The 22970-nt window shown below is 34.0% G+C and overlaps 1 protein-coding gene and 1 long non-coding RNA gene across 3 annotated transcripts in view; one reads left to right on the top strand and one right to left on the bottom strand.

The window, feature by feature from the left end:
* LOC122512392 overlaps positions 1 to 22970 on the top strand; it is a 209786-nt gene that overhangs the window by 12470 nt on the left and 174346 nt on the right. For both annotated transcript variants that reach the window (XR_006302625.1, XR_006302626.1), the window contains exon 5: positions 22481 to 22673. This is a non-coding gene — a long non-coding RNA (uncharacterized LOC122512392). The remainder of the gene's footprint in view (positions 1 to 22480; positions 22674 to 22970) is intronic.
* The window catches only part of LOC122512390 (ephrin-B3), a 46114-nt gene continuing 23283 nt past the window's right edge, over positions 140 to 22970 (bottom strand). The window contains exons 2-5 of the mRNA XM_043628181.1: positions 6660 to 6801; positions 5268 to 5568; positions 4521 to 4820; positions 140 to 3687 (exon numbers count right to left, since the gene is read on the bottom strand). Coding sequence (XP_043484116.1) covers positions 3530 to 3687; positions 4521 to 4820; positions 5268 to 5568; positions 6660 to 6801 — 901 coding nt within the window. The 3' untranslated portion in view covers positions 140 to 3529. The remainder of the gene's footprint in view (positions 3688 to 4520; positions 4821 to 5267; positions 5569 to 6659; positions 6802 to 22970) is intronic.

Below are 22970 nucleotides of genomic sequence, written 5' to 3'. Positions count from 1 at the left end.
TACACAACGATTACTTGCGAGTGTGATTAGGAATTTTTGGGTTAATTAATCGAGACTGTGGAGAGAAAAAAAAATTGTTACAAAAGCATGAACCACGCCTCGTCGGAATGAGAATTGGAAGTAAAATAAAAAATAAAAATGCAGTGAAATGACCTTGTCTATTTTCTATCAATAATTCGAGCCTAAATTATTGTTTATACTGTATTTGCCTATAGTGTTCGTTATGAATGAACACCATTCACACACTTTTGCTTCTATGTACCTCTGCTGCGTTGTCGCTAAAAAAAATTATGTGTTTGCTCTTTTTTAATTCTAAAAACGTAGTTTTACTTTTAACAAGATTTCCTTTTTTCTTTCCGTGGTTATTGACAAAAATTATATTCTCTTTACACGTGGAATTAGTTATTGCAAAATTAATTCTAAATCCCATAAACTATTCTCATATTCCCGGAAAAAGTAAGTCAGTTTGGAGAGTAAGGCTTTAATATAAATTACAATCTTCGTTATGTTTTCCGAAAATTGCATTTTTAGTTTCTTGTCGCAAATTGGTATCAATTTTTCTTCCTTTTTTCAAACAAAACTTTTACGCAAAAGAATCAATTTCTATTTTTTTACTTTTCAATTAGTTGTAAATTTAGTGATGAAGTTTTAGCAAACGAATTTCCAATTTCCTCTGAAGAGAATTTTTGTTTTATTTACTATTAATTTAGTAATTCACGTTGAATCTTTTGAAAGAAGAAAAACTAAAAATTGATTGATGTAAAATATTTGCAACAGAGAAAATAAAAATTCAATTTTCGTATTATACAAATATCCGCGTATCCGGATACCGAAATAATTTTCAGCTTTCTGTCGCTCTTTCTCCCTTTCCCTCTAGATTGATATTGTTTCTTAGTTGTATTTGCAATTATTTGACACACTATTCAATGGCAAATATTATGCAAAATCGTATCATAAATTATTTTATTCTCTTTACAAAATACATGACTAGAAGACGTTGTGGGAATTGAGAAAGTTTACGATGATTTATATTAATCGATGAAATTTTGTTTACAATATGGCAGGTCCACTATTTTTTTTTTTGTAAAGAAAACTGACAAATAAGACAATTTATTAAATAGCGAGAAGCGCAGGCAATACTTAGACTTACAATACTGCGGATAATACGATTCTTTCATTTTTCTTGTCATAATTCGTTGAACATTGTCTTAGAAAAATCAATTTATGATTATTGTGTTTTTCTTTTGTTTTTGCAAACTGTGACGCGGAGATAGATGAGTGCATGAACATTGAAAACTGATGATTGACTATGGAAAAACATTTCTTTTTTTTTAATGTGCAGGGGATTCATCTACAGTCCGGAGCTTCGGGTACACATTTCGTATTTACAATTAATTTGCTCCATATAAACGCATCGATTCTTCTTTCATTTCTTTTTTCTTCGTCTCGACAATTTTATAAAAATTTCGTTTCGTCAAATTATAATTTATCGGATGCATTCACGATTTTCCTTTTTAATTAACAGAATTAAGTCCATTTTTTTAAAAATTTGATCAGGTCGGTTTTAAAAAAATAGTTTCTTTTCGTGACATTTTTAATCCGAGTTTTTCTTCGCTTTTTTTTTAATGCAAAAACAATGTACATGCAATGAAAGTGTGAATGCAATGTCGCTTTGATTTTATAATAAATAAGTAACAGAAAGACAGAAAATAACAAAAGGGCCAATTCGCAAATGTAACGTATCGGTAAATGCCTCGTTGGTTTTGTTTTTCTTTTGTAAAATATGTGAGGAAAAAAAATTGAACAAAACGACTCGAGGACGTCGACGCTACGTCCATTTCGTCGTATTGTAATAATTCGCTATTAAATTTGATATTTTACTAATAATTATAGAATATCGAGTGAATATTCGCATTACAATAATAATAGATAATAAATATAATACAGATCTATAGATATAGTTCAGTATATTACAACTATAATACAAATTGTCTCGTTTTTTTTTCGTTTCTTCTCTCTCACACACAAACATTCATACGTACACACAATAATTTTCATCTTTTTTTCAAGCACTCTTTTCATCATACATATATTCGAAATACAAAATAAACAAAACGGAAAAAAAAGAAAAAGAAATATTGCGAAATTGACAGTCGCGGATTTTTTCCGTTGTCTTTAAAGAACGTAAATTCAGAACGTTCCTAAAAAAAAGCGAATCAATGATTCGATCACGTGGACAGTGTGGCGCAATGAATTTTGTTATACGCTTTTTTCGCAGTTTCTTTTCGCCTTCTTGTTTCTTTTTTTAATAAGATTTGTCTATTATATATGCACTCTTCTTAAACGATCACGATTTTTTTTTCAGTTTCTTTCTTTCTCTCTTTCATTTTTTCGGCAGGAACTCACAAAGTAGTTCCTGTTGTACATTATTATTTTCTTTTTTTTATTCGTTAGGAAAATTTATTTACACGCGTGCTAATTATCATGTCGCGAGTCGCGCGTCATGCGCACGGCCCTTCGATTTTAGACACAAAAATTCTCACTACATTTAAAAATTTAACATTTACAGTCTTTTGTGTTGTAATGTACTTGGTAGATGTCGACTTTTTTTTCTTCTCAAAATTTAGAATTAAAGTTTTCTTTATCCAGAAAAAGAATATACGAAAGTTTTTACAATTTGCTTTTCGGATTGAAAGAAATGAACTTATTTTTTGAGAAAGAGACAGGAGAGTCGTTAAAGAATTATCAAAATAATACATTGTAGAAAAATTTTTAGTAATGATAAATTCTTTTTGTGTGCAAAAAGTCGATTACTCCAAATACGGGTTACAATTATTCTTTTTGGGGGGTAAAGAAAATTTTGGTAGGCCTTAAGGAGAATATATATTATTAAATGTCAACGAGATTTTAGCCTCAAAAACTACACGTAGGCGATACATGAAGAATATATACGAACGAGGATGGAATGCACACACGCCTCAGTCGTTGTCAGTCTTTTGCGGAAGAGCCATGCGCCGACGTGGTGGTTTCGAGCCTTCTCTATAATTTAAATTGAATATTTTGTCGTGTTCCGTCGTCGCTCGAGGATACTTAGCACGCAAAACGCTTGATCTTGTATTTTTTTCTTTCTTTTTTTTCTTTTGAATAAATACCTAGAATTAGCGTAATGATAATGAAGGACAACCAATATACGACTACCGCTTTTATAGTAGTGATATTAGTGGGCGTACTATGGTATAGTACCTAGTAAATATTTTTTTTCGTTTTTTTTTGTTTCATTTCTTCGTTTAATTGTAATATGGCTTGTTTGCTCGTTTTATTTTCGACGCATCCTCTTTCGACGTCGGTTCCACTTTTTAATTTTTTTTGGAGGCGCGCGCACACGATTCAGCTATATATTTAAACGATCGTTGACACGATCAACTTGACGTCCCCGCGATTCGATTCACACGCTCCTCGCGGAAATTAATTAAACGTAGGATAATCACAGAAGAAGGGGTTTGACACTTGAAATCGGTCGGCAGTCGCTTCACCGTAGCATGTTGGGCAAAAGCAGAGTGACCAGAAGTGTTCCTGATAACAAGTACAGCACCCGCTGCACACGATCGTGTCTCATACTCGTGCTCCCACTGTTGTACGTGAGCTCTTCGTTTTTCACCACTTCGTTCGGGTGATCGGAGTACTCTTCTGCGAAACAAATGAATTTTATTAGAAAAACATAACACCACAGGCACATAAAATTTTGCATTGAAAAAGTTAATGATTTTTTAAAATCGTATTGTATGTGAAACTAAATTGCTTATCTAGTCGGAAACTGAATTTTCTTTTTTTCTTCTCTCCCTTAATAAAGCAAAGGTACACGTTTATTAAGGCTGTTTGACATGGAAGCTTATCGTAAAATGCAAATCAAATTCGAGCTATTTTCAAGTCAAATTACTAGGTGACGACAAGGACAGAAATGGAAACGAGTTAGTTTGAACAGATGGTCTATGCGAGAAAAAGGGTCCTAGTCCATATATTATACATATACTATATAAACTCTGTTGTTCAAATGTAGATTCAGACTAACTGAGGAACATAAATTTTCACCCGTGCCCTTCGCCCAATGTTTTTAAATGTAAGCCGATTACTGCTTGTGTTTATAGTATTCACAGTTTAAAGCTCAAATGAATTCATACGCTTACACATTGTAAAACAGATTTCTATTTTCTTGATCTTGATTCGTTTAAATGTTTTTTCTTCTCCTAATTACTCTATTGTTTCAAATGTTATGAAAGCAATCTCTCTCTCGGTTTTGTTTCACGATTAGCTTCGCACGATAATATATATAACAAATGCCTTTAAACGATTGTAATCAAAGGAGGAAATTCTAGGTGTGAATGTATGGTTGTATATAATTAAAATGCTGTAGTTTTTGTAGTTTTGAAAAATGAAAAAGTTTAGTGAAGAAAGAGATGAATTATTCGGTTAGAGATTGTGGTAGTGATAAAAACAATCAGATAGGGTGTATATATACGTACTGTTCTTCTTCTTTTGAGTGATCGAAGTCTTAGGTGGTGATGAGGATGGCGATCCATTGTAGATCGGTGTTTGTGGAACTTGATGGGGATACGATGGATAGATTACTGGAGGGGGCATGTGGGTGAGGGTAGGCGACACCGTGGCTGGCTGATGATGATGATGGATGTTGCCTCCGGGATAGAATCGATCTCCTCCTTTGTGAACACTTGGTGGTGGTAGTAATCCCGCTCCACTACCACCCAAAACTGCTGTGCTTGTCGAGCTACTGCTTGAAACAGTGCTGCTCGTTACTGCAACGGCTAAAATTAAACAAAAGAAAGAGTTAGGAATTGTTTTTTTTAAATCTTATTTAGATACTAGAAATTTGATCTATTATTTCCCAATTCTTTGATTTCTATTTAGCGATGAGCTATTTAGTACACTGACCCAAATTATCAATTCAACAAATTTAGGAATTTAATTTCGAAATATGTATTTGATTTTGATGAATCGGTTTTCTTTATTGTACTGCGTGTTTAGTCGGATTTGATAATTTAGAATGAGGTAAAGTTTAGAGCTACTGGTGTGAAATATATTTATAGAAATCGATAGATGTTGCAAGGACACATGATACGTATGAGACAGGTATTTTCGAAAGATGTAGTATCAAGATAAGCTATACCAAAAACACGAATTAACATCTGTAGGACTAAATTCTTTTTTCGATGAATGATTTATGGATGAATTTTTTTCGATTGACAACTTACAGTTGTTGCGTGAGGTAGCCGACGATGATGTGTCTGCGTCATTATTGCAGCAGACCTTGAATACAACCTTCATGTTGTGGGTTGTGCATCGTCCACCGATGCGCCTATGCAAGTCGTCCTTGGAGGAGGTGCTGATAAAATAATAATCGTGGCCAGGAAGAAACTCGAGGCCCCCGGGTTGCGGTGTAAACGGCCTGAAGGTAATGGTGAAATACATTGTCTTGAATGGCTTGTCACAAATTGCTATTACCCTCGGACTTGCGTTCGTTATCCGACACGTTTCATACTCCTCCTTCGACACCTGAAAAAGAATATTTCAAATCAATTGGTAACAGTTTCGCTATTCAATTCTCATCGCCTCCTTTTATAATCCTACTACAACTAATGCTAGTACTAGTCCTATACTATTACTACTATACTCCTATTATCATTACTATCAGTTTTGTTTTATTATTTCCATTATTTTTATTTCATTATTATTACAAAATAAAGAATCTTTTGTTAACGTACAACATAGACCACAAATTACGAAAAGAAATGACACTGCACTTAAAAAACAAACAATTGAAAAACGATTCGTGATGATGTTCAAAAATTAACAGAATCTAATTAAGCTCCCCCATTTTATGATCAACTAAAATTGAAATCGAAAATTAATTTTTATTTTCGAAAAAAAATTAAATGCAGTGAAAAAAAGTATCTTTTGATGAGATCAGAAAATTAGAAAGGTAATTATTTTTTTCGAAATAGGGAGATATAGGAGAGAAAGAAGTTGAAGGAGCTAAGAATTAAAAAAAAGTTGAAAGAGTTAATTAAATATAAAAGGCTTTTGGAAGAACAGTAGGAATTCATCATCATCATCATCATCATTTAGTGATAAAGGCGCGTGTGGTCTACTTTGTCTAGATCAGCTGTCTAAATAGGATTTTTTTTCCTCATTGAAACTAATAGTTTACCACTTGAAATTGAGACTTGATGTTTTGCTTCATTCTCATCTCTTTTTTTTCGCGTTTCAAGTGACTCGGCACGATTGCCATCAGATGGTGGGTTGACAAAAAAAAAAAAGAAGAGAAAACTACGTGAGAAATATTCTTATACGGATGCCTCACTAGCTCGCTTTCAGAAGCTGAACAAATAGCAAAAGCGATCCTCTTGTTTACGCAAGGCAACTGAGTGCGCAAACAAATATTCCTGCGGAAAGTTGAAATTAAATATTTTTCTTCCTCACACTGAATTTTTCGTTTCTTTTTTTTCTCGAGAAAAATAGACTTATACTTGTATTATATGGTTCGTGTACAATATATTGTTGGTAGAATTATTTCTCTAGAAGTTATATTCGGATCATATTGAGATTGTATTGAGATAATATCGAGATTATATAATGTGACTTACATTATAAATAATGTACTTCTCGGCATCGTCATCGTACGTCCCTGGTTGATACACGGGACAAATTATATTTACTTGGTCGTACTCGAAAGCAGCGTTGTTTTTGTTCACATCTATTATGTGATCTGTGTTGTCTATCCGAAATCTGTAACATGAAAAAATAAACAATCATTAATAAGTCTGGAAATCATGTTATTATTATAATATGTGTAATAATATATAATCAGTATTAATCACATATATTCCATTGCAATATATGTATATTTTATGCGTCTATTGGCTCATGAAATAATATAGTGGAGTAATGTAAATAGAATTTCATCGTTGCATCTCTCGTCATTCGTGTCTAATAACGGTATAAGAGCGAGTTTCACGGTTAGGCAACTCCAAAACGAATGACTCGCTATACGAAATTGTCCTCGTTATTTATAGATAATACAAGTGTTCTAAAAGAAGAGAGAGGAAAAAAAGAATATACTTCAAGTTATTAAAAATTCGTTCTGGAAAAGGCGTCTCAAACTTTTATTAATTAATTTTTTTTTTCATTAATAAATGCTAAAATAAATTCAATGATTCTTTGTAGTAAGTTAATAATAATAAAAGTTAGTGGAGTGGAAATTTTTTGCAGTATAAAATTATAAATATTCGGTATCGTTATTGCACAAAAAAGGGCTTATTAGCATTGATGATAAGGCGTTTTTAAGGTATTCTTGATAAGGTGAAATTTTTATTTCTCATTTCTTCAGTTCGATGTTTAGTTTGTTTTCAATATACATGGAAGAAAAATTAATTCAATTCGAAAGGGGACTTAGAATGCAAATCTGATTATAAATTCAATTTTGTCGATTTGATAAACTCTTCTCTTTGGACTAGAGAAAAAATGAATGTCAGGGCCAAGAAAGAGCGAGCGGTTCGTGTTGGTCGCTCTCGAATGTGGGAATAATGTTATCAAAGACTAATAGCCATATTTTACAAAAGTACCTGCGCGCCTAGCTATTCGGAACAAAGTACGATTTACATCAGCGATGTCAAGGCTTTGCGTGCATGGCTCTCACATATTGGAAGAGGACGAGGCTCTCGGCCATATTCCTCCGATGAGTGGGTGAATTATAAAACGAAGAAGGTGGAGTACTCTTCGGAACCTTTTCTATATAACTATATAACCGGTTTCTCTCACACTCTTATATCGTTCATGGTGCACGCGCTCTATAACCCCCCTTTAAAAAAAAATAAAAAAATAACATCCAGGACGTAAAATAACTCCCGGTCCTGTCATATCGCTCTATTTTCGAAACGAAACAATTTCACTGGTTCTATTTTTATTTTCGCGATTCTTCTACTGTAAATTGTCTTCCCTCACTTCTCAGGTTCGTTTTTTGTATTTTGTGATCTCACGTCCGATTGTTTCTCTGTATGTAATTTTTTTGATTGTTTTTTTTATTGCGAATGTGATGTACGAAATAGAGAGACGCGGGCGTCGAAAGCGCGTTTTCAACGTTACGAAGCATTAACGGACAATCTCGTAAGTGGGCGTGTAAGGGCTCGAAAATTGGAAGGTAGGCTGGCCTCGACCAAATTAACGTTTGGCGATAATATCCGTTCTCCATATATACCCCAAACCCTGACAGACATTTTACCCCACACTCTCTCTCTCTCTCTCTCTCAATATTATCCAACTTTATTCTACATTCTCATGTTTGTAAAAAAAATTTCTCTTCTAAATAATTTTCATTCTCATTATAGTTTTTCTTCTATCGAAATATTTTCCCCTCCACGCATCTTAATTAAAAAACATAGATTGTGAGAGCAAGTTTTAATTAAATTAATCATCTCGAGAAAAAAAAGGTTTCGCTTAATTATTCCATTTGAAATTTCAAACGAGACGATTCAGTTATTTTCTTTTTTTTTATGATTCTCGCATGTAAAACTGAAAGAACTTTTGGAATTTTATTTCACTGTAATATTTAAGAGGATTTCATTCCCTCTGGGGTATTCCAACAATTTTCCAGACTCAATAATCTCTCGCTGGGCGCATGGTACCTGCATTTTTCTATAAAACGAAGTAATTTGTTTTTCTCCTCCCCCCCTTCTATACTATTTTCCTCAACTGCCAGTGGATTTTTGTCTAATATAGGCAGTTTCGTCGTAAAGACTGTCAGCCATATGGCTGATACTGGAGTAAGAATTACAGTTATGACAGCCATATTTCTAGATGTCGTTAAACTTTCCAGAAAACGTGAATAAGGTGGCTTTAAGTATTCACACAACTTCCCTCTTTTATATATATTGTTCATTCTATATGGACTTTGTTGCCAGAAACGGATTCAATTTTTTTTTTTCGTCTAAAAAGTACAGTTATAGTAAAAAAAATATATAACATAAAAATGAGTGTAGAAATACATGTAATAAAAGATATATGTAAAAATACATGTAATAAAAAAATAAATATGGAAATAATAATAAAATAACGAGAGAGAGAGAGAAAAAAAGGAGAATAAAAATAAAAATGAAGAATGGAAGAAATTTTTATAACGGCAAAAGATTACATTTCCACTAAAGGCAGGAGAGACATTCATGAATGGTTCATTTAATTATAACGAATATCAAATTGTGGAGGTAGATCGTTTTTCTCTGCAGGCAGCACGATAAACTCAAGTATACGATTTCCATCTATATACCCAGTAGGCAAGGGTCATAGATCTCAATCTTCCTGCGGAGTAAAACAGTCGGATGAAGCGGCTAAATTGAAATCGCGAAAAAGTGGGCGTGGACCATCCAACGAATCACATACATAGTCGTCGAAAAATTCCTTTCACTATATATCCTTTCAGTTTTAAAAGCATAGAAGTTGGGTTTTGTTAAATTAATTGTCTTCTCTGCTTTTCGTTTAATTAATCTCCTTTAATCTCGGTGAAATGTTAGTTTTAATCGAAAACTAATTTCCAAAATGTTGAAATAATTTGAAGAAATAAATATATTAGAGCTACAAATTACTGCTACATTTTAACCATATTAGCGAAATTTTTAGCTTCTGCAGCTAAGATATTTGCTATTCTAGAAAAACTTATCGCTGTTCCAACCAAAGCTTTTTTATATTATATAATTTTTGTAGATTACGAATAAAATTATGTTAAATGGAAGAGAGAATGAGGGACGTGTGTAATTTTGCCATTTTTATACTTCTAGAAATTTTAGATAAACTATTTGAGTTACGCTTTTAATTTATTCGTTGTCTTTTTGTTTCTTGTAAGGCTTCAAAGGCGTTTATTCAAGTACACGCACGTTACTTGTAAGTTTTCTTAACTGATTCGCTTGGTATTTTTCGTTAAATGTGCCGTACATTTTCCCCAGGTGGTTTAAAAATAAAAATACTCATCTGACGCTTTCAATTTTACATTAGTTTATTTAATTAAATTAATTATTTAATCTTTAGCCATTCGCGAGCATTATACAATTGCGCGAAAATAAACAGATTTATCTAAGGTATTTGTTTCTAAATTGAATTTTTAGTGAATGAATCATCTGAAAGCTATGAATTATTTTGATTTAAAAAGATTTTAAAAATATTTTATAAAGTTACTTTTTTAAATGACAAAAAAAGAGCGAGAGAGAACAACTACCATGCCGAATGTTAATTAAGTTACATGTTTTATGAGAGCGGCATTTTTCTAAATGTTTTTTACTATACGACTGGTCTGTTTCAATGTGAAGCGCGAACGGTAACTAGCCGTGACCGAAACTCCATAAAGTAGAGTAAAGGAGAAAAATAAAGTGACAGGCAAAAAACAAAAAATAAAAACCGAAAGTCGACGAAAGTAATCTGGAGCGTCTCGTCGTCGTCGTCGACGCGAAAACTAGTGAGTGAATCTGCATCCCCATGGTTATGTCCTTCAAGAATAAAAAAAAATTCTTCTTTACATGTGCGTGTCTCAACCATTACAGAATTTTTATTAGTTTCTATATTTTCTTCTAAAGGCCCCGTTTTCTTCACGTGTTTTTCTTCATGAAAGAAACTCGAGTAGACCTCGTTCATTGATCCATTCAAAAGACACGGAGAAATATAAAGAATCAGATGATTCAGGTCATTCTAAAGGAATGAAGTCCGTGTCGAATCCCTCAATAATCGTCCTCGAAATCATTCTAGAAAGTTTTCGGGACAAGAAAATCTTTTGTCGTCACTTCAAGAGATCAGTCTTCTTTTTCAGTGACAAAACGAGAAGAAATAAATTAGCGAATCGACGATTTTTAGAGAGAAGCATTTATATTATAGAAAAATAGTGTATACGTAAGTGATGGGTTTGAAAAGTGAAACTATTCTCAAGAGTCGAGTTTTTGAGAAAAAAATACCGCATCTGTTACACCTTTTCTTCGAAGGAAATCTGTCAAACAGTTTCGTTTTACATTTCGTATTGTGGAATTTTATAATTAATTTTACTTAGCGTGATATTTCACGCTAAAGTGGAATTTTGAATTCAGAATGTAGGATAGAATTTTTGTAAATGGTATATGTAAACATTGTGTAAGGTACTTGAAAGAGAAAAATAGGAGACTCTAGTCGCATTATCCCCACTTCGACGCTTGCGCTCTTCGTCGAGTAAGCGCTGGAGTGGGGGCAGTGAGAGCGAGTGAGAAGTTCGAGTTCTTCTCTCTTCCTCTCACTACCCCCCCACTCCGGCGTAAAAAATTAGAGAAATAAAAACTTCAGGAGCCGTAGCTCCTGTAGTTTTTATTTCTCTAATTTTTTCCACCTCTTACTTTTCTTTCAAGAATCTAAAAAATAGTCAAAGAAGAAAAACCGTTAATTTCTATATATAAAAGTCAAATAACGAATTTCCTTTTTCTCCACATTTTAACATTTAAATTGTTATTCATTGCAAAAAAGAAATGCAAAAGTCGAAAGATAATTTGCAGTAACTTAACGCAAAAGGAAAAGGCACTTGAGCCAAGGATGATTTTAATTTCAAGTGTTTTAGGGTCCTCGAATGAGGAAAAGAAAGGTGTACGAGGGGTTTGCTTTTGCAATGAAGCCGTTTTAGGAACAGAAGCCGAGAGTTTCATATATGCGTGTTCTTAAAATGAGAAAAGAGGAAGAAAGTGGATGGAAGAATAGAAGGATGGGAAAGAGAGGAAGAGAAAGAGAATTCACGAGAAAGATTCAAAGAGAGACGAAACGTGCCATTGGGTGGGTGTAGAGGGGGAAGGGGGTAAATTGAGAAGAGCGAGAACTGGCGTTGTATGTATTCCAAGTGGGAATATTCTGGCAGGAATATCAAAGCCGAAACAGCGTCAAAGAGAGTGCACGAGGCACATCCCAAAAACGACTGAAAAAAAGAAAGAAATGAGGAAAAAAATCGGAGGCCTTTGGACGTTGCCGAGTTTCGGGGTTCCGTCTTCATTTTTTCATTCATTATCCCCCTGACTTGGTGCTGGGTAATTATGAAACGAGCCATTGTCGGAGGAGGCGAGTCCCTGTCGGAGGTCTCGTTGGTCGTTTAAGCTTGAATTACATGCACAGTTATGACTGTGTCGCGTGTGGTTAATTGTTGCCCTGAGGAGAATTATTAACGCGACTCGTTTTTCACTCCCGAGAGTAGACGAAATTGTGCCATGTCTTCTTTTTCTTCTTCTTTTAAAAAATACTAAATAATTATTATTCGGATAGCTTCCGAATTCTTATCTCTTTGTTTTCCCCTTTCAGGCATATAGCATAATAATAAAAACTCATCAAAAAATTATTTCTATAGTCATGTTTTATCTCACGCAAATCTCATGTATATGCGTTTTATGTATATAATTAGTTTAAAAGTGCGAGAAAACTATTTACGATGGAAATAAATATTGGTTCCCTTTAGGGTGTTTTGCAATTTTTTTTCGATGAATTCACACGTTTTCAGGTCGAACAATTCCCACGTTCTTTTTTTTGTAATTGTTATATTGGAGATATATATGAAAGTGAGAATAAATTTTTGTGGTAATCTACATAAATTGTCTAAATATTAACATGATTTCTTAAGTGTGTTTTGAGTAGAGCTTTTTTGATGTTGGATGAAAAATTTAAAATACACCCCTTGAATTTAAGTTTATTTTTCCTGCAGTTTAAAATTGAGAGTAAAAATAGTTTTTCGGAGCCATTAGGTGTGTGACGTGTTGGCGACGAGCGGGTGAACGAAATGGCAAATGGATATGTGACTATATTTAATCTTTTAATATATTGACGTTGTTGTACTTTTGCCTTGATTTGAACATTTAAAAGGTGCTATTTAACTCTTTAAATTAAAAAGGGAAGAGTTTGAAATTGTAACTTTGAAGTTTTTTAAAGTTGAACTTGTAAATTGAAAGTTTTTGCTGAAATTTTTAGTAATGAAGAAAGGTTGTTTTTTTCTTGTAGTGCACTTGAAAACTCTCTTTCTCTCTTGGAAGATGTGAAATAATATTCTGGTGACTTCTCATTTGGAGGCGGTTTTATTAAATGGCATAAATTTACGACTCCGCGAAACTGGCGCAACGTTTTATTACTTTAACTCCGAGGCAAGATGTACATTAATGGGAACTAGCACATATTGCGCTTAAAGCGCGTGTACCATCGGTTGGCGGTTCCTTTTAACCTTACGTCAGACAAGACAACTGTGAGTGTTATTATTAGTAGGGTTCAAATATTTATCGTATTCTTCCTCTGTCACGAGCTTTATTCCTTCTATGAATGCTTCATATTCTTATTCTTGTTAGCCATATTCTCCCCCACCCAATTTCATCCTCAATGCCAAAACTTTCTTTGGAATTTCGGAATTATCCCATCTTATTCAATTTTCGAAATCTGAGCTTAAAAAATTGTAAAAAACAAGTTATCTATGTTTTAAAATATAATTATGTGATTATTGATTTTGAAGTGAATTTTACTAATTTATTTTGCATTTTTTCAGTGGAAAGTTGGAGAATTTTTGTTCAACAGATATTCAAAATATTGTTCTAATATAGAAGGGGCTTGTTTAAACTGAACGTAACAATTATTCATAGAAAACTTTTTCAAAACTTTCGATAGAAAGTCCCAATAGCTATCTCGTTATTGGCGTCAAACTTTTCTGCAAAATAATAATTTTCAACAGACGTAACGAAATCCAAATTAGTAAATATTTCCAATAAATAGTGAAACTTTATCATTCACTTTGATGGTTCTAATATTGTCCTCCACTAGCAATCTTTAGTAAAGAATATCGAAACCCCAAAAATAAGAAGCTTCTGATCCCTTTCATGGGATGATGTCTCTCTTCTTCTAAGAGTAAAATTCCAACAAAAAAAAATAATAATAAAGCATTGAAAGACTTCCAGGGGAATAAAAAATGGATTTTCTTCTTTAAAATCAGCTCAAAATCTCAACTGCTAAGTATATTTGAAGCACACACGATAACCATGTGTGTTAAGGACCACAGATTGTACGGTACGTGACTATGCGTGCATTTTCTTTTTGAGAGAAGAAAAGACCTGCTGCTTTAGGTTTAGAGAGCGAACAGCACAACATATAATATGAGGGGTTACTCTTCCGGTTCACGTAACTGTCACAGGGACGTGGTAAGAAGTTGAAACGGTGGGTGCACCCTGTTAAATTTTAAAATAATAATCTTCCCATCTTTTATATCCTATTGCGCTATATATATATAGGCATTAGAGGTCGAGTGAATTATACCAATTCGAAAACATGGAAGCGGAAGTAAACTGACACTTGAAATCTTTATAGAGAAAAAATTTTTTGTTTGAGTAAAAAAGTTGTATAAGTCGATATACCATTGAAGTGCATTCAGTGAATTCGTGTGAAGATTTTTCTACTTGGGTTACAAAAAATGATACTAGAAACTAATTTTCTTTCTGATACTATATTCTTTTTTTTTTTTACTTTTTTTTTCTTTCTTTTTTTTCTTTTCTTTTCGATTTCTTAAAATCGATGTCTTTTTCCTGAAAAGTTAATTACTATTAGAAAAGAATTCATTTCTATTTCGAGGAATGAATGTTGATTCATGCGGAATGCAACTTTAAAGGGAAAAAGGGTAGTCTCAACAGGTTTTTGAATTCTTAGACGCCAATTAAATTTTTCAACTCTCAAAGGTGTAATGGTACGTGTAAAATAAATTCCCGATGTTTGTCGGCATTTTTAGTTCTCTCTATTAAAAGCACGGCTGCATTAAACTGAAAGTTAAAGTTCGGAAATACTGGGGAAAGAGCGGAGAAGATAGTGGTATACACTAAAGTGGTTAGAATATATATACTTGAATGTCTTCAAGAATCGGGAAGATCAGAGGACAAGTTGAAAGAAATAGTCGTAAGGGAGTCACACTGTTTTCTCACTATATGTACATATATACATATAGCGTAAAGACGCAGTGTATGTTCACGCACATGTTTGAATCTCACTCGTCTCGTGCACTAATTTATCAGCTGGCGCTGCGATACGCGCCAAAGGCGTTTTCAGTGGTCCCTTTGAATTTCGACGAGCAGGTGATACCGCAAAACAAGGCGAACGTTCCATTTCGTCTTATTCTTGTTATCTCCGTGGTCTTTCTTATTGTCGAGGAAGTTTTAAGTGTAAACTGCCAACATTTTCGAAAGTCCGCCTCTCACAAACTGTATTTAAAGGCGATTAGCATTTTGACGACGATATTATTTTCACGGGACTCTATATATTTGCCTCTTTAACGATCCTATGTACACACGAAAAGCTCTGAAATTTACTCTTTAGTGCGCTTGCAACGAGGTGTTAAACGATAGCACATTTACCCCAGTTGATTTTTTTATTTCTTATATCCAATTTCTTACTTCTGAGAAAACTGATTTTCAAAATCATTCTAAACCATTCTAAACATTCGGAAAAATATGAAGAAATATGTTTAGAAGTTTTCTTTTTGAAATCAAGATTTATGTTTTCGGGTATTTTTGTGGAAAATGGAATATCACAAGCTGTTTCTATTGAATGAATTCGGTGACTTGTGTTCATATAAGTGCACTTCTCACACGGAACAATTATATTGAAAGTCACTCTTGAGTTCACTCTTGAGGGAACATTGTCGAATATTATGTATAGGGAAAATTTTTCATTCTTGAGGATTTTTATTGTGATTTTATTTTTGACAAAGAAGCGAAACACTCAACCCACTATATAGCATCATCTCACCTGTCCTTTCGAAATTCAGGGAGCCATGTTTAGTCATGCGAGCGAAACAAAATCGAGTACCTGGAAGACGCTTGAATTTCGGGACTTGTTGGGGATCTTTATGGGAACCGGTATACACGCGACGCGCGATCCTTCGTGAACACGAGTCCATTGAAGAAACATAATAAGATGATTCCAGCATCCAAAGTACATAACACACAGAAAGAGTGAGAGAGAGAGGAGAGCAAAAAAAGGGAAGAAGTTGCCTCTGTAATATCGCTAAATCCTTAGAACCAACAATTATTAGTGTCCTTCGGAGAAAAATTCAAATATTTGATGAGGCTTTACTGAAATTATGGCACCGTTTACAATAAAAGTAAAACCCCTTGCTGAAGGATTTTCTCACCGTCAGGTTATGATTTCTTTTCAATGATTATTGCTCTCCAAACAAGAGGATTCTGTTTTATTACACTGTGAAAACTAAATAATTTTGCCCCGTGTATAAAATTTCTTGCTCTTCTTGAACTCTATTTATTCTTTATTTATTTTTTCTCTTCTTCTCTAAAAAATCTAAACTTTTATAAAATCGATTGAAAATGAAAATTTTTATCAAGCGGAAGGAAACGGTATTTATGAGACGATCGGAAAATCAGAGGAAAGATATTAAAGGACTCAAGTTTTTATGGATCTTGAAGAGATTCAGGGTTGCATTGAGACATTTCCGCCCTCTCTGATATGGAAGATAGTCGATGTCCTGGTGTTCATGGGTCAGGGCCCCGTTCCCGGGTCAGATCCTCCAGGCACCAATCGTGTTGATACCCGGAGATAGCTCCATTGTTTATGGACATTGTCGTGTATATACAGGTACGTCTTGCGACATTTTGGGGTCATTTCCTAGTGTCATGATGTTTCACACCAACGTGACATCTCAGATTCTCGAGATTCAGTCACGAGCTTGCGTGACTTGAAAATATTTTCAAATATTCGCAGTTATGGTTTCTGTCAAGCAAAAATGAAAAAGAGAGAAAAGAACTTTAGTCTCATTCCCCAATCGCGAACCTGGAACACCTTCTGGACCTCTGCTTAGATTATAGGGTGAATCTGTGATGACCTTTGATGAATCTATGCATCCATGAAAACTATAAACGGATTTCATAGCTTTATAGTCATTTCATAGGTTTACCTATGAAGCTATGAAATCTATGAAATAAATATGCTAACTATTGTGAATATTGTCTAAAATGCAAAAAAAAGAATGCAAGACTGAAAAGGAGAGAAAAACAAATGGAACGAAGGTTGAAGCAAGAGTGTTAAAGTATATTTATTGCGTGTACATGAAAAGCAATTGAGAAGAAATAATTATCCAAGACACACGGTTGATCTAACGAATGAATAGTAATCAGGTGATGCAAAAAGAATCGAGCGTTTACAAGAAAGTGCGTGTCAGATTGAACACGTTATTGAACGTAATCGAGGTCGATAGAGCGGAGCAATGTTACGTTATTACATCCGGTTTTTTTCACGTTCACGGCCTGATTTTTCCTCCCCACTTATTTGTCATTTTTCCACGAACGATTTCGCCAGTTTTTTTTTCATAATCGAGATAAAAAAAAATTCCATCTTTAGTCCTTTGCTTTTCTTTCAATCTCTACCGTAAAGTAAATAACGAAAAATTTACCACAAGATAGATAAAAAATTACTAAACTAATCAAGCGTTTTAAAAATTTATTACGGATTAAAAAATCTCTGTTTGTTTCCCCCAACTCTATTTTGCCTCAGGTTTCTATACCATATATTCGCAAAACGAGGAGGGAAATATATCATTTTGCAATTTTTTCATTTTTTCGAGGGAACGAAAACTGATGGACTCAGGTAAAAATATTATTGTTGACACGACTCTTTCCCTCCCTCACTCCCTTTAGAAACGAGAAAGATTGACTTTTCCCCATTGTTTTTCGAACGACTAAGCTGTACAAATAAACAGAAAAGCTCGCGTAGTTTGGAAGGTACTTTACCTCTCTCTATCTCTCTAAAAGAAAAAAAAAGAGAGTAGAGTTGGAGAAAGAGAGAGAAGGAGAATTACCAGTTTTTCGCACGTGGCGACGAAAATCAAGTTGCCAGGAGTGGAGGGAGAAAAACCTCAAAAACAGGGAGGAACACTTTAGAAATTTTCGAGATCTATTTACTGAAGCAAGTTAAAAGATATAAGTGCTCATTCTACCAATAAATGAGAGAGTGAGTGATGAAGAGTGAACTTTTCAACAAAACGATTCATAATCCTCAAAAGCGAACAGGACCATGAAGCAAGGTTATTCTGTATTATAGAGAGGTTTTTATAAGAGAGTTCCCATTCGTAAAAGTAGGATAAATGGGTCCAACGGCGCGGATCCTTTTGTTAAAAACGTATTTCAAGGACTTAAAAATGCGCGCATATACCTGAAATAAAATTAGGGGAAGGGCCCTTCGACCCTGTAATACTGACCCGACTTTCATCCCGCAAGGATGTCCTTTCTCTATATGTATAAACCAAAAAATATCTCGAGCCGTTTTTTTCTCTCTCTCTCTCTCTCTTCAAAAAATGTGTAGTGTGTTGAATTCTTCTGTAAACAAGAAACCACTTCAAGGATTCGTTTTTGTTGTACATATAAATGTACATTCAAGGAAAATTCTCCGATTTTAAAATCTATAGAAATATTTTTCCCTGTGAAAACATTGTATTAGAAAGAAAAAATTCTAAACGACAACATGTAACTAATGTTCCGTAAAAAACGTTTTTTATTTGACAACTGAATTTTCTTGACTTCTATATAGTCAATAAAAAAAAAGAATTAGTTGGATGAATTCCACACGCAAGAGCGGTTAGTATATTTTTTTTGAACGTTTTCGATTATTTCTTCGTTTTTTAGGGACCTTTTCAGAGGCGGGTCAGTCAATCCTTCGAGTGTGATTATCTTGCTTGGAATATTCTGATCACTGCCGTATTATAATATAGGCCTTCTCACAAATCTTCTTCTGGCTCACTCTATAGGGGCGGGTTCAACTTTTACCTGCCAACGAAACTTCTATATATGTATATACATATATATAAAATATTGCTTTACCCGGCAGTTAAAATCAAGTTGAAGGTGGAATAAAATATTTGAAAACGAAATGTTATTTGAATTTTTTTTTCTTTTTGATAATTTTTACTCAATATTCCGAGGATCGGTAGTCGATATACAAAACCTGATACGACATTGCAATTATGGAGCTATTCGTATATTGCGGCTGAGTTAACGGCACGAATGGCATTTACTAATCCGATTAATCTACTCTATTTACTATTTACATGGCTAAATCTAACCACAATGCAGTATAGGGATATAGAAACTTTGCAATAGGTTCTACATAAATGGATTTATAAATCTATGATGTATATTATTGTTACGTTACGCACATATTTACTCTAAGCAAATGACAAATGATTTTCACTATCGTATATTTTGAAGAATTCAAAATTCAATGATTTATCGATTTTACTTTAATTATTAAATTTATGTTTACAGTTTTATTAAAAAGTGAAATGTTTTTGGTGGTAATATCCCCGAAAGGCTTGTTTAAACTGAACGTAACAATTATTTATAGAAAATTTCAAGATTTTCTAACAGGCAAAGTAGTCAGTACTTGACACTAACAGTCTGAACCCAATGTTGTTGATAAAAAAATCCCAAGAGCTAACCAACAGTAAATTCTTAATTTTTAGAGAAAGCTCTTTACACATCCGGGAGGACTTTCCTCCACAAAAATACAGACTCTTTGATAGATCTGATTTTAAAGAATAGAAATATGTCCCATTTTCGGAATGATGAAAACAAATTGGATTAATTCGGGTATCTTTCTCTCATGGGGAGTATAATATTGCGATCGGCGGGCCTCCATTTGTCATCGATAAAGAATCACAATCGAAAATATGTAGGTCTCCATCTCTCCTTCTCGAAGAGAGGCAGCTGGACCACCCGAACAAGGAGTTTTAAAAAATCTAACGTGCAGTTTTCGGGTATTATAACTTCAGGGGGTCGTCGTCTGATCGGGCGCACGCGGGAGGGAAAAAGGAGGGGGAGGGGGAAGATCGGCCTTTGAAGATATTCGTCATTAAGAGTTTCTCGAGTTCTTCGACAATACTCGAGAGCAAGTTATATAGATCCCGTGAAAGCCGCAGCATTAATCTTTCAGGGCACGAAAATTCAAAGAATCCATTCTCTCTTTGGAAATCGTGTGCATCCTATATGGTCGGTTTCGTTTTCTTCCAATTCTTTTTCCCCTTTTTTTATTCAATCTCTCTCTCTTTCTCTCCCTCTTCTGTATTTCTATCTTTCTGTATTTCCTTCTCTCGTTTGTATTTCTCTCTCATTCTATCGCTCTCTATCTCTCTCCTTATATATACCTTACAGGGCATAACCTATACGACTGTTCTTTTGGGAACCATATATTTTTCGTTTCACAGTGCGCGGCGCCCAACCTCCCGTTTGAAAACGAGGCGAGGGTGCATCTCCGACACTGCCGCCAGGTATAAATTTTGGCGTTTGCTCCTCTCCAAAGGTAAAAGAGAAGGAAACGGCTCCGTGGTAATCGATTACCTCCCCCATATATACATCGAAAGTCTTCCACTGGACCTCAAGGTCCAAAGATCGAACCTACGATACTCTTTTTTTGCCCCTTCCACAAAAAATATTTTTTAACTCTCCTCTTATTGTATCTCGCGGGCATTATATTATATATTCCTTCACGATCTTAATATTTATAAGAAATCGTTGTCGATTTATTAAAAAAAAATCATTTTCTGGAAAAAATCAATGACGTCATGTTAACTTCAGCCAATCATGAAGATAAAAATCGGTTCAACCATAGTCTTCTCAGGTATTAGAAACTAAAAGTAAACCAATTTTGAACTAAGTAAAATTCTAAAATGGTGACAACCGCTAAATTATAACGAAATTAATGGATAACTTTTCTTTATAAAAATTTAGGATAAACATAAAGTTATAATTAAATTAATTCTATTTACTTAAACTTTTGTCTGCTACAGACAAACCCATCTCAATGTTTTTCCCCTTCCTGCACTTGGATAACGATCATTAGGGGTTAATTAACAGTAAATTACCCATAAAGGGGATGAAGTTGCGGTGAAAATATTGTATATAAAATTAATCACTCACGAGACTAATTAAATGATAATGATCAATTTGAACCTAAAAGTTTATAATAAATTTGACCTGAAACCAACTAGTATTTTTCTAGTTCGTGCATTAATTTCGAAACTGACTCTGCAGATTATAGAGAGAAGGGAAAAGTTGATCGAGGAAGGGAAAAAAAATTGTAATTAGGGACGATCGAGAGATAGTATTAATTAATTTATTCGGAATCTACTTAACAGATAATTTGTTACGATTATCGTCGCCACCACAGCGGGATATTATATACTACGGTCGGGTAATTACATCTTATTATATTAGCCGCGAGTCATGGGAGGCCATATATACACTATATACGAATCCGCGGAATCTACAAAACGTTTTCTCGCGCGAGATTAATGGATTTTCTTGTGTCTAGGATAGAGGTTGAGAAAACCAGTTTCATGTTTATATGTATGTGTATGTACAAAACACGCGGTGTGAAAGTGGAGTGCTTGCGGATGAGATCGACGCAACATGATAAAACAAAACATTTCTTGGGGGTTTAATAAATGAGACGAAGAAATCTTGAGGAATTCTGAAATTTTTCACATATATAGATATAGAAGTAGAGAACACATGTGTGTTTGGTGATTTTACTTTACTTGTGTTTATTATGAGGGTCGATGATGCAGCTGCTTCTTTTTTCTGACCAGAATATTGCATCTGCCTTTCTTTCCCACCCTGAACGATACTTTTCGTCCTGGTCATTCTGGACCTTCTTTGGGCCATTACGAGGCACATTTCTTAAAGAGCCATATCAAAGCTTTGCTTTTTTTTTTTTGAAGGGAAAAAAAAGAATATTTTCAAGATTCATTGCTTTTGGTTCGATCAATTCGATCGACTGCCAACACCCGCACTGATCTTTTATCATTACTGTCATTTTATGGAGAAAATAGAGATTCTCATAAACTGCGCACACGTGTGTGATGGAGTGGATGATCCGACTTTTTTTCTTCCTGCTAGAATTTATCATCTCCACCCTTGGCGTAATATTTCATTTATTTATCTAAAAACTGAGGAAAATCATTTTTTTTTAAATTTCAAGTTTATTTCCCCACTGAGATTTAGAGAATTTTTAAAACGGTGGAAATTGACCATATTATTTATAAACAGAGGTTTGGAAATTAAAGTGTTATTTGACTTTAGGCACGTAAAATTAAGAAATTTTAGTGGAAAAATTAAAATGTCAAGTTTGATCGGCAAAGACTCAACAAATATTTTCTTTGCTCGTTTCAACAATCGGACATATTATTGAGTGGAAAAGAAAATAGGAAAACCAAATGTTAGGATTTTGGGAGTAAATAAAAAGCATTGACAAAGAGGCTTTTGCGGTAGTTGAAAGTCAACAGTTGTTGAAGGATCAAGAAGGTCTAAGAAATCTTTTTTTCTTTTTTTTGGGAGGAAAAAAGATGTTAGATTTTTGGGGGATGTTCTTATAAAAGTAAATACATATAACGATTTGATCTTTGCAGGTGAGGACACAATGAAGAAGGTCTACGTTTACCGAGCGCACACACCTCTCGGAAGTGGACCTGCATTTGGGTGCGGTGCCATTCACGCGGGATCCTATCGGGAGTTTACGCTCGAGTTCCATTCACTGAATCGCAAATCCCTGAATCGTAGTCCATTCACCAGCCGAGTTGTAAACGTAAATCGTCCATTCGAGTGAGTACACATTACTTTTTCTTTTAAAAAGAAAGTCGTCCACAATTTTTTCACCATTTTGTATGACAACATTTAGCATTTTTTAGAGAAAAATCCGTATAATTTTTCATATTATGCGAAAGAATAGTAATCTGACAATGGATTTCTCAACATAATGAGAAGTACTTTTTTGTATAATAGAAATTTTGATCCTGTGAAAAATTTATTTGATTAATATGTAAAATTTTTAATTTTGGAAATGTTTGATCAATACTTAAAATTTATTACGGATGGAGAATTTAAATACAACAGTGTAGG

This window comes from Leptopilina heterotoma, unplaced genomic scaffold, assembly GCF_015476425.1.
Source record: "Leptopilina heterotoma isolate Lh14 unplaced genomic scaffold, ASM1547642v1 Lhet_98, whole genome shotgun sequence".
In the NCBI taxonomy this organism is placed as follows: Eukaryota; Metazoa; Arthropoda; class Insecta; order Hymenoptera; family Figitidae; genus Leptopilina; species Leptopilina heterotoma.
The sequence above is the reverse complement of the archived record's forward strand: the minus strand, read 5'-3'. Positions and strand labels throughout refer to the sequence as shown.